The 12,953-nt window shown below is 36.9% G+C and overlaps 1 protein-coding gene across 7 annotated transcripts in view; it reads right to left on the reverse strand.

Moving 5' to 3' along the window:
* PHYLLO (2-oxoglutarate decarboxylase/hydro-lyase/magnesium ion-binding protein) overlaps positions 1 to 12,953 on the reverse strand; it is a 117,446-nt gene that overhangs the window by 22,759 nt on the left and 81,734 nt on the right. For 5 of the 7 annotated variants that reach the window (XM_086433883.1, XM_086433884.1, XM_086433888.1 and 2 more), the window contains 2 exons: positions 12,740 to 12,807; positions 7,534 to 7,692 (listed from right to left, as the gene is read on the reverse strand). In XM_086433883.1, the coding sequence (XP_086290009.1) occupies positions 7,534 to 7,692; positions 12,740 to 12,807 (227 nt within the window). The remainder of the gene's footprint in view (positions 1 to 7,533; positions 7,693 to 12,739; positions 12,808 to 12,953) is intronic. The other 2 variants (XM_086433885.1, XM_086433886.1) reach the window with 2 other exon arrangements.

A 12,953-nucleotide genomic window follows, 5' to 3' on the forward strand; every position in this document is an offset into this window, starting at 1 on the left:
TTTTTTCTATTTAGTTGAAGAAAAACCGAATTTGAAAAAAAAAAAAAAAAAGCAACTTTTGAAGACTGCTTGTTTTGGAGAAGGTTCAGTCGGTGCCACCGACAAAAACATTTTTTGGTCGCCAATAAATTTATGTTTTTGGTCATTTTCTTCAAAATAATTTTAAAAAGTGATTTTTGGTATTTAAATTTATTGAAAACTTTAATGTTAACTCTTTCAAAGTGTATAGAGAATTTGATCGAGATTGAGAAGAAAAGTGTTTTGCAGTGTTTTGAGGGATCGTATTGTAGATGCAATGTCCTATGTTTTATGAATGAGAGTGTGGACTCTTGTTGTGTGTGTGTTGGCGATTGGGTATTCAGGGCTAAGCTTTATTTTTTTGTTATCGCGAGGTGATGCTGCATGTTTATTTAAATTATGTTATCACGAGGTGATGTGTACTGTTGTTTCTTTTACGGGTTGGGCTGTTGCATGGTAAGAAACTAGATATCCATTGCAAACACTTGTATGTTATTTTTTCCAATTTGTTTACAAAAAGAAAAATATATATATAGAGCTATTTTGAGATTTCTTAAAGAGTTTGTGAATGATTGAAGGGATAGTTTGTCATGTCATTTCCAGAGTGATATACTATCCTAGGATGAATGGTTGGGATGGTAAACTCCTATGTAGTACGGGATGCATAAGGGAGTAGTAACACAACTAAGATCTGGGAGATTCCTTTCTATTTTTACCAGTGAACTATGTAATATAAAGGTAGTTTGTGGAACTGTAGTGATGTATACCAAGAATCATATATTCGTCTGATAGACTTAGATGAAGATGGCTAGTCAATGATCATTAACAATCTAGAATAGTCGAACATATTGACACTTCATGAAAGGACCGGTACCTTATGATCACAGTCAACGGCCAACCTGAACCAGATAAATAGTCACCCAATTGTGGTAAGTGTAGCAAGCGGCCACAAAATCAGGAACTAACGGTGGGGTTTTACATCGGTGAAGTTTGGAACAAATTCGAATCCCATCGGAAGTATCCAGTCGTGATTTTCAACACTACCACTGTTTGTATTTAGATCTGTTAAATATGTTTCTTTCATTTAGTTGGAATTATTTGCAAATTGTTTCAACCATGTTCCTTTTATATTTCCAACATAATTGTACAATTTTCCTCTTATTTACACTAAAAAACTTGCACATGTTTCAAATGCTTTAGAATGTTTTTAAATTCATGCTTAGGAGAATGTTAGTTTGAGATAGTTGCTTTTCTGTTGGGTAACTCCCCCGTTACTCATCCTACCATTTCAGTTGCAGATCCTCCCTCAATTGAGGAGCACTTAGAGGAGTTCCAACTTGTAGGACATACGAACTATCATAGTCCACTTCTAGGTGAGAAATGAAACTATTTCTATTAGTTTAGTTACTAGTTAAGCGTTAGGGTCTTTTGTTTCATTTTTTATATCTAAGTATGAGAGTAGGGTTTTGATGTTAATGTGAGGATTCTTGAGTCTCGGCGATGTTATGCCAATACTTATGTTATATTTTGAGTTTTAGCATTTGAGTACTCATGTACTCAGAGATTTTGTGAGTTATTATCATGCTTATAATTCAGATTCTCTATTTTCCCACTACTATATTATATGATATCATTGCGTTATTTATTTATGCTATTATCTTTGGGAGTTTTATTTTAGTGCCTTGGATTCTAGCATAGAATCATAGGGATTCGTGTTAAAATTTGGGGGTGCTACATCATACATGTCCTATCTTTAGAAATATGCAAAATATTTCTTTCCTCCATCAAGAGCTAAAGGAAGAAAGTGCATATGCTCCTCCACATGGTTTCAACTTTCACAATAGTGATAGCGAAGGAAAAGTTTGTAGGTTGAAGATATCAATTTATGGACTCAAGCAATCTTCCCAAGCTTGTTTCAAGAGGTTCAATCAAGAAGTCAAGAGGTTTGGTTACTTTCAAAGACCATACTTATTTTTTGAGGTGATAGAACATTTAATTACGGCTGACTAGAAATGACTCTCGGGAGATTCAAAGATTGAAGTAATTCCTAGCATACGAATCCTAGATTGAGAATGAAGGAAAGTATTTTTTAGGTATAGTGGTTGCTCAATCCAAGAATAATATCATTATATCTCAAAGAAAGTATACTTAAGACTTACTAAGGGAGACTGATAAGCGAGAATAAAGCACTCCGACTGATTTTAACAATAAGTTGAGCCAAAATGAGAGGGAGTTGTTACCAAACAAAGAAATCTATCAAAGTCTAGTTGACAAGCTACTGTATATGTCTCTTACTAGACCTAACATAGCATACATGTAGTAAGTGTCACATCTCCCTCACTTAGTGGTGGTTGAAAAAATCTTGAGATATCTTCAAGCATCTCTTAGCAGAGGTCTATTATTTGCAGATCATGGTCATTTAAAAATAGAAGCGTACACTGATACCAATTGGGCTGGTGATGCAGATTACATAAGGTCAACTACAACATACAGCATTTTTTTAAAAGAAATTTTGGTTACTTGGAAGAGCAAGAAACAGGCTGTGGTGACTAAGTGCATGCCGAAGTGGAGTACAGGACCATGTTGCATAACGTAAAGAAGATGTTATGCCCTAAAATTATATAATGTCAATAGTAAATTAAGGCTAATATTCCTATTAAGCTGCTTTGTGGAAACAAGGCAGCCATTGGCATAGCACAAAATCAGTTCAACAATGATCACACTAAGCACATTTAAATCGACAGTCGCTCCATACATGAGCAAATTATTTCATAGGATCTTTGTTTGCCTTTTGAAAAAACTGAAAATCAAGTAGCTGATATTCTCACTAAAAAAAATAGTCATCAAGACAAAATTAGAATTAATTCCTACCAAGTTTGGCATGATAAATATTTATGGTGAGGTTGGGAGGGTGTGTTGAGTTATTTGGTGGAACGATCTTTTATGTAATTTGGCAAGTTCTAAGGGTGTAGTTGTTTTTTTTCAGAAGTTCTTTTCAAAGATACAAGTGAGGAAGGTCATAAGAGAATCTAACTCCTCTCCTCTAGTTTTCTCTTCTTTATTTTTTTCTTTTTTCTTTTCCTCTCATTCTCCTTGTAGAGGGTTCCATTCAACTGCCGCAAATTTTCTTATTATTTTCCACTTGCTTCAAGTAATATGCTTTGCATGAAACTGAACCCATTCTATTGTCAAATGTACAAAAACATCATATGAAAATCTACAAATTCTAACATAGAAATGAGACATACATGAGTTTGATAAGGTATCACTTCAGAGCAGTAAGACCAGAAGAATTTTAGAAGAGAAAAATCAAGTCTCATAATGAGAGCTTGGCATATATTTATAACCAATAAAAAGGAAATTGACATAAATGCCCTTACAAAGAAATAAACAGAAATAAACTAATATTAGTAAAACTAGAATTAATTATCTATCCTAATATTTCCAATACTCCCCCTCAAGTTGGGGCAAATATATCAACTAGGCCCAGCTTGGCGAGATGAGAGTTTGTGACAGAAGGTCCAACAGACTTGGTAAGCATATCAGCTAGTTGATCTGAAGAAGAAACAAAGATTGTCTTAAGTGCACCAGATCGAACTTTCTCCCTGAGAAAGTGAACATCAACTTCGATGTGCTTAGTCCTTTCGTGAAGGATTGAGTCAGATGCAAGCATGATAGCAGACTTGTTGTCACAGTACAACGAGCAGGAACCAACAGTAGGAAATCTCAACTCTGTTAGTAAAAATCTAAGCCAAAGAAGCTCATATGTGCCAAGGGCCATAGCACGATACTCAGCTTCAGCAGAGGATCGAGAAACTACACTCTGTTTCTTACTTTTCCACGAGATAAGGTTACCACTATAGAAAGTACAAAAATCAAATGTAGATCTTCTATCTGTAAGAGAACCCGCATAATCAGCATCAGTGAAACATGACAGATGTGGCTGAGCAGTAGATGAATAAAATAACCCCAAACCAGGACGAGACTTCAAGTAGCGAAGGATACGATACACTGCATCAAGATGAGAGGTACACGGAGCATGCATAAACTGACTGACTACACTAACTGTGAAGGTCAAATCCAGTCTAGTGTTAGTTAGATAAATCAAACGGCCTACGAGTCTCTAGTAAGATGAAGGATCAGATAAAAATTCCCCAGATTCAGCATGAAGGCGATGATTCTGATCCATTGGGGAAGAGGTGGGACGACAACCAAGCATACCCGTGTCCTGAAAAAGATCCAATGTATACTTACGTTGAGATAACGAAATACCACGGCGTGAGCGGGCTATCTCTAACCCCAAAAAGTACTTGAGAGGACCTTAGTCCTTAACCTCAAAAACACTACCCAATTGCCGCTAAACCCTGTCAATCCACTGTGCATCATCTCCAGTTACTATAATATCATCCACATAAACAAAGACTATGGTATTGCGGCCATCTACTCCTCATCGAATAAAGCAAGTATGGTCAGAGTGGCATCTAGAAAAACCCATAGATAAAATAACCTCAGAAAAACGTTGGAACCAGGCTCGCGGAGATTGTTTTAGGCCATACAGAGATTTAAGAAGGCGACATACTTTCCCAGAATACTCCCCCTGACGACGAAATCCAGGAGGGGGATCCATATAAATGACCTCTGTCAGATTACCATGGAGAAAGGCAATCTTCACATCAAGTTGGTGAAGGGGCCATGAATGATAGGCCGTTAAAGAGATAAGTAAACGAACAGTAGAAAGTTTGGCTATAGGGGCAAAGGTGGCTCCAAAGTCCTTTCCCGGAATCTGCATAAATCCCTTAGCGACAAGTCGAGCCTTGTAACGATTAACAGTACCATCTGCGAGATACTTGACTGTGAAAACCCATTTACAACCAACAGTCTGCTTCCCAGAAGGAAGAGAAACAAGATCCCAGGTGTGATTCTTCTGCAATGCATCCATCTCAGTAATCATGGCTCTAGTCCACATAGGATCACGTAAAGCCTCAGATACAGACCGAGGAACGCGAATAGAGTTTGTGGTGGTAAGATAGGCTCGATAGGAAAGAGAAAGACCCTGATAAGAAACAAACTGGGCGATAGGGTGATCAGTAACACACCCTCGCTTACCTTTGCGAAGTGCAATAGGTAAGTGAGAATCAGAAATAGGAGTAGGCGTAAATGTAGAAGGGGATATACCTGAGTCCAAGGAGGAGGTTGGCAAATGAGTTTTCACAGTCAAGTATCTCGTAGATGGTACTGTTGATCGCTACAAGGCTTGATTTGTCGCTAAGGGATTTACGCAGACTCCGGAAGGCATGTGCATATGTCTGAGTGAGAGTTGACCACAAAGAAGAGACAGTCTCATGATACATAAACATAGTGTAGATGCGTTGTTCCATGGAATTGAATAACCAACCAAGAATAGTGCAATTATCAATTTCCCATTATTCAAATTTGGGATCAGTGGGAGGTGGCTTAGGAATACTGCCTAACAGCCAATCGGATTTTCCTCGACTACCCAAATAAAGTCGTACAGACCGGGACCAGCTCTGCAAGTTACGACCATCTAGTGGGGCATTAATGATACGCTGAACGGAGAAATTAGCCCCAATAGTGGTGTTAGATTCCTTAGTCTCATGAGTCGTAGTCATTGCACACTATGTATAGGTAGACACTTTGGATTGAAGGGAGATCTCCCGTATTCTTACCGTCGAAGTCCAAATAATTCCATTGATTGCTGTCGGCAACACCAAAAAAGAAAAGAAACAACCTCTACTGCTGTTGTGAAGTTGACCCAACCAAAGTAGTTGCTATCACAATTAGTGTAGAAACTCGTAGGCTGATCGTAAGTCAAATACAGACCTGTGGAGGTCTACTGCTGCTGTCGCAAGGTACTCTAGAGCATGTAGATGGAATCGAAACTCAAATAAGGACCTACAGCTACTGTCGTAGGTTACTATATGTTACCTAGATCTGATCGCAGGCACTTTAGAGCATGTAGATAGAATCGAAACTCAAATAAGGACCTACAGCTACTGTCGCAGGTCACTATATGTTACCTAGATCTGAACGCAGGCACTTTAGAGTATGTAGGTTGAATCGTAACTCAGGTAAGGACCTATTGCTGCTGTCACAGGTCACTATAGGTTATCTAGATTTGATCACAGGTTGTATACAGGCTTGTAGAACCTTACTATTGCTGTCGCAGAGCACTATAGTGCTTGTAGGGCTGATCGTAGGTAGAATACAAGCCTGTAGAAACTTATTGCTGCTATCGAAAAGCACTATAGGACTTGTAGGTCTGATTGTAGATGAGATTTGGACCTATTGCTGCTGTCGCAAGGTATTATGTGAGCCTGAAGGCTGATTGCAAGTCAGATTTTGATCCATAGTTGGCCTGCTGATGCTGTCGAAGAAAAGTGTGTGATCCTGAAGACTGATTTTAAGAGATCTTTGGGACTAATTGACATGCACCCAACAGGTCAAGAGCTGATTGCCAAGAGAAACCCTAACGTAGGGTAATAAAAGAAATAATCACTGCGCAAACCTTTATTGCAGCATGTGAAGGGCTAATAATATCTCTATCGCAACATGCGATTAAGAAGACAAGAATCAAAGAAGAAAAAAGGGCCTCCGAAAGGGAGAAACTCCGGATGAGGCTACTGTTAGGTGATTGAAATAAGTGAGTGAAGGAAGTAGGGAGGAGGAGGATCGAAGAGGAAAGGGGTTAGGTTTCTTTTTGGCTCTGATACCAAGAAAAATTTTAGAAGAGAAAAATCAAGTCTCATAATGAGAGCTTGGCATATATTTATAACCAATAAAAAGGGAATTGATATAAATGCCCTTACAAAGAAATAAACAGAAATAAACTAATATTAGTAAAACTAGAATTAACTATCTATCCTAATATTTCCAATAAGATCATACAGTCATCCCTTCCCAAAGGTATTTAAAAGCTGCTCTTAAGAGAATCTTTGAATAATTACATGGTTATCGATAAAACATCGAATACAGCCATTAAAGCTTAGGTCAAATATCCAATGCTATATTCCGCATGTTGCTACTCAATGGTTTTAGCCTGATATGTGAAGATCCTTATACAAACAACTAATGATCACTGAATACTAGACAAACTTTCTTAATATTTTGATGATTTGGGTGGTGTAGTACAATAAAAAAGTGGGAAATCCCTACTATCCAAAAGAACTATTTACTTTGTTGCTAGATTGGAAATTAAAGATATTAGTAATTACAATGCTAAAGTGGATAAGCTTGGAAAAAGTGGAGCTCCAACATGTACTGTATGTTGGGCAGGATAACCCCTAGTTGTTTTATTTTCTAATAATTAAATCTCCGTATTAGATAAAAAAAACAAAGAAAAGAAATTCTATAAAATTAATGGATTGATATACAAGAAAACAATGGACAATCTTGTCGTGCAAACTAAATTAATAGATGAAAAATGTACTAATGCATATTGAATTTGATTAGCGAAACAATATTTGAAGGCATGTATGACATGTCTGACTGCATTACCTGTGTGCCTCACATAGCTTGCTAATTGACATGTCATGGGACGTGTAGAAGAATTGATTTAGTACACTTTGTTGTGCTCTATCTGCAATCGGAAGAAGACTGAAGATTGCACCACCATGATTGTTTACCACTAGTATCGTCATGGGTTTTCTACAGGTCCTTCATAGACAACACACTCATTAGGCATTAGTATATTTGAGAATAAGTAATGATTATATACAAGTAACTATTAACAAGGAAAGATGGGATATAGGTTGTTAGAATAGTTGTTTAATAATAATTGTGGTGTGTAAGTAGGAGGACATTAGTGTCTTTTCACATTCTTTTATGTTATTATAAATAGAATAGAGGAGGCTGAATCCTATTCAGTTTGTCTCCTCCTTTCCCAGTTCTTCTCTCTTCTTCTTTATTTTACATGGTATCAGAGCACTTCTGAATCTGATCCATTTTTCTGCACCTTCATCAATCTTCCTTCTTTCTTCTCCCTTTTCATTCTTTCTCTTCTAGAGATTGATCTAGGGTTTTAGAGAAACCCAAAAAAGGGTTTAATGGTTGCCTCAGTCCCCTTTGCTGTGTTCTTGGAGAGCTTCTATCTTCTTCTTCTCTACAGGCTGTCTATTGAATGTAAAAGGTACAGCAGGCCGTCTATGTGCTGTTTTTATTTGATGAAGTGTTCTATTCGACTTGATTAGTGAGTTATTCAGACGTGATCTGAATCTACTGCTAGGTGTGAGTTTGGACGTGATCTGAATTTGTTTTTGGAAGTGTTTTTCTCTTACTTTTGTGGCTGATAGAGTTGCTGTTGCTGCTCATACAGTGCAAAAGGTCAAATTGTGTCATCATCTAAAAGACGAAGTTCAGTGGATAGACTCCAAGGGAACCTTCAAGTGAGTCAAAGATGTTTGTTCAAGTTTCTCGTGAAAGTCCAAGCATACAAGGTACATCTATTAAGTTAAATTGTCAGAATTATCTTCTTTGGGCTCAATCCTTCAGAGTTTTTGTTGGTGCTCAAGGAAAATTGCAATTTTTAATATGATGTCCCAGAAAAAAATTCAGCAGGGTATAAGGAGTGGTGGAAAGATAATTATTGTGTGATGTCATGACTACTAAACAGTATGGAGCCTCATATTAGTGCTAATGCAATGTTCCAACAAGCCGCATAAGGTATTTGGCATGCAATTCATGAGAGATGTATTCTCACGAGAAGAATATCTCACGTGTTTATGAATTGTATGAGAAGATTTTCAATTTTCAATTTTCAACAAGATGATAAGAGTCTCAGTGAATACTATAGCACTCTTAAAGGTATGTGGGAAGAGTTTAATATGCATAAGCCCCTTCAATCTGAATTAGAGGTCCAACAAAAGCAATGTGAAGAGTTCCAGGTTGCCAAGTTTCTATCTGGACTTCATTCAGACTATCAGTCTATTAGAGGGTAAATGTTGACTAGCGATAGTATCCCATCACTACATTATGTTTTCTCACGTCTACAACGTGTTAATGTACCTTCTCAATCTACCACCCATATGACATTATCTATGAATTCTTCTACAATGATTTCCTCCCAATCTAGTAATGTTATCTCATACTCCAATGGAGGTTATGGTCATGGTAGTTATTCTTGTGGACATGGTCGAGACTCAGGGGGGAGCTCGTGGCCGAGGTCGCAATAATCGTTCATGCACGAATTGTGGTCGTTACAACCACACGTCTGACAAATGTTGGGATAAGTTTGGAAAGCCTGCATGTGCCAATCAGGCTTCACATGTGACTGATTCTTGTGATACTCAATAGAGTAGTATGACTGAACATCATTCTAGTGTTGTCTCTACAAATGGTGATACAGTGGTTGTCTCTTGTGAGGAATACAATAAATTAATGAAACAAGGGCACCAACTTTCTCTTCCGCAGTGTGTTTTGGCCTAAATTAGTGCTCACAAAGTGTTTGGTGATTGTCCTTAATGCATTTTTCAATGTCGGAAGTTACCTAGTTTACTCAGACATTCCCAATTGGTGGTGGGAGCACAAGTATGTCTTAGAATAATATTTCGAATCATCATATTACAGTGGTGGAGCTTGATGGTCACAATTTTCTCTTTTGGTCTCAATTAGCCATGTAAAATCTCATGGGTAAAGGAAAGATGAATTATCTAATAGGCGATATGCCTTCACCTAACTCAAAATGATATAGCTTTTGGGAGATGGGATGTAGAAAATGCCATTGTTATGTCTTGGTTTCTCTACTTTATGCAGCCAGACATTAGTAGTTACTTCATTCTATCTATGGCCAAAAATGTTTGAAATGCGGTCATTAAAACGTATTTTGAGGTAGGCAACATGGCTCGAAGATATGAGCCACGCTAAAGTGATTGGCAAATGAAGAAAGGCGAAAAATCCTTATCCACTTACTATACATTTCTTCTTGTTTATGGGATGAGTAGGTGTTACCCCCTCCATAGCTCGCCTTAGATCTGATTTGATTTTGGGGGAGATGAGTTCTTGGCTGATCTCATCCCCACTGTAAGGAGAAGGGCCCGTGATCAAATCTCGCAATACAGCAAGGTGATTAGTTCTATTTCTCATTTTGGAGTCTACGATCATGGATCAGAACTGATTATTGTACATGAAATCTGGTAATTAAGAAATTCATTTGTGATTGGAGAACAAACAAACTAGATTTACGATAAAACTCAGATTAAAAAATGATTGAAAATCAAGAAAATTTGAGAGAAAAACTCGATGAATCTAATACTAATCTGACTTCACTTGCATCAATCTGAATGAAAATCTTCTTTCATTGCTGAGATTTCAGTTTCTACAACAAATTTACAATAGTTTGGAATGAATTCTCCCAAGGTCTGAATTCTCTCTTTTTCTGCATTTTTTTGGGATCCTGGAGAATGAGCTCCCTAGGATCCCTCTTACACGAAAAATTCTTAACAAATGAGGAGCTCCCCCCTTTTAAAAGGTAAGATAGAGTCCCTTGAATTTAGATTTCTCCCTCTATTTATAGAATCATAGAGAGAGGATAATTACAAGATGACCATATTACGAGATAATTACAAAATAACCATTGGATCCGAATTGATCAACCCATGACCGACCGAACTAAACTTCGGGTTGCTATAGCAATCCCAAAATCACTATTTTACTCGAAAATGCCACAAGCAAGAAATCGCTATACATATAGCGATTTTGATTCTTCCAATTTTTTTTATCTTCAATCCTTCTGATGATCACTCCATTTCTTTTGGTTCTAGGCTCCATCATCTATCAAAGTTACATACTCCTGGACTCGCAAAGTCTTGACTAACTATATTGATATCTAATTCTTCTTCTAGGAGTTGAGGTACGAGTGGGTCCAACATGAGGCATAACAGTTGGTTCATTATCAAACTTTTCGAGCCAGGTGTTCAGTCCATGTAACTACGTTGGAGAAGTTTGTAAGGGAGAATTGTTGTTTTAGTTACAAGCGGGGCTGAATCCTAAGTATGAGCAAGTCCATGTTCATATGATTGGAAATGGAACTCTTTCTTTATTGATAAAGGTATATGCTTCTCTGCATCACGAGGAGCATCTTTGGAGCATTATGCTCCTACCAAGCACACTAGAGATATCGGTTTTGGCATCTCTTTAATAGAGAGGTGACCAAAGGTCAGCTCTTTGTATTAACAAAGCAACGATTTGTATTTTTCATATCTCAGTACAACAAGATAGAACTAACCACAGTGAGGTGGACCAACACTTCATCAAAGAGAATTTCAAATCTTGACATTTCCATTTGTGAACAATGGATACCAATTGGTTGACATTCTGAATAAGGGTTTGAATAATTCTTAGTTTTGCAGCATCATTAGCAAGTTAGGCATGAGTATTATCTATGCACCATCTTAATGAGGAGTTACTCCTGTAGGGATATTTTGGGTTGGTTCTATTGTAATTAGTCTTTCTTTCCTGTGTATTTTATATGGTATGAAGTTCATTATGTGTGTGGATAAGAGTCACTAAAAAAATTTCCCCCAAACTTTCTATTTCTTAATTCTCTCCAAATCCTGATCCTAGAAATCTACTAGGTAATGCAAAGGCCTTCCATGGGGCCATCATTTGGATGGAAGTGTTATGCAAAATCATCTTCAAATGGTTCATCATGGACATATATTAGTTCTTAGACTATTTTTTGAAGCATTTGAGCCTTCCTCAGAGATGGAATCTGGAAGCATAGAACATTTTCTCTCTGCCTTCACTCCATAGGATGACAGGAAAACACTTCGAGGCTAAGTCATTCTCATCATTTAAGCCTTATCCCAATGATTTGGGGTCGACCAAACAAATTTTGTTCCTCCATTCAATTTTGTAAAGAGCCATATACTTTGTTATTGAAAGTGTGTTTATATCTGCTTTCACTATCTCAAACTACGTTCTTTTGAACCTTCCTCTTGCTCTCTTAGAACCTTCAAATTGTATATTCCCTCTAAAAGCCAAGTATATACCAATTAACTGAGCAGTAGTCTTAAATAAAGTAAGATACAATTTGAGCAGTGGGCTTTTAATATAGCAATTTGAGGATTATTTAGAGGGAATATACAATTTGAAGGTTTTAAAAGAGTGAGAGGAAGGTTCAAAAGAATGTAGTTTGAGATAGTGAAAGTAGATATAAACACAATTCAATAACAAAGTATATGGCTCTTTACAAAATTGAATGGAGGAACAAAATTTGTTTTGTCGACCCCAAATCATTGGGATAAGACTTAATGAAGACAATGACTTGGTGAAACCACAAACTAAATAATCTTCAAATTACTATTTTAAAAGCCTCAATGTGCTCATGGCACAACACCTTTTAGCAAACTACATAAAAACCTATGTCTTTGCATAAATAGTATCCAAAGTTTAAAATGTCTTTGGAAGGACATCTTAGTAAGCTGAGAATTCAAGATTCTCCAACCAAGAGAGTACGGTATAAACCAAGACAATGCTGAGATAAACCTAATGACTACCAAGAAGAGAAATTCCAACAGTGGCTGTAATACTCATGTATCTGAAGGTATTCCCAATGAATAATATCCTTTCACTATTGAAATGAATGAACAACTTTGATTGGTGAGCTAATGTTTACAAACTAAAATTTAATTCCTTCATGCATACCATGTGACATTTAAAAGTTAATAATTTAATAAATGAAAGATGCATAATAAGGAACTCCTACCTTTGCTTTAGAATTGCCAATCCATTTGTATCATGAAGGAAAGAAATGTCTCCAATCAAACATAATACCTGAACATAGAGTGATAAAAATGAATTCCTACAAACATTACCTAATTTGCAACAAAGAAAAGAAAATGAAGCATTAAGACAGGTGGCCTGATGAACAAAGATTGGGTCAAAAGTTTGAGGTCCCATTTTATTTTTAGAATAGAAAT

The sequence above is a fragment of the Akebia trifoliata genome, chromosome 3, assembly GCF_017979445.1.
Source record: "Akebia trifoliata isolate Shusen 1 chromosome 3, ASM1797944v1, whole genome shotgun sequence".
Lineage (NCBI taxonomy): Eukaryota > Viridiplantae > Streptophyta > Magnoliopsida > Ranunculales > Lardizabalaceae > Akebia > Akebia trifoliata.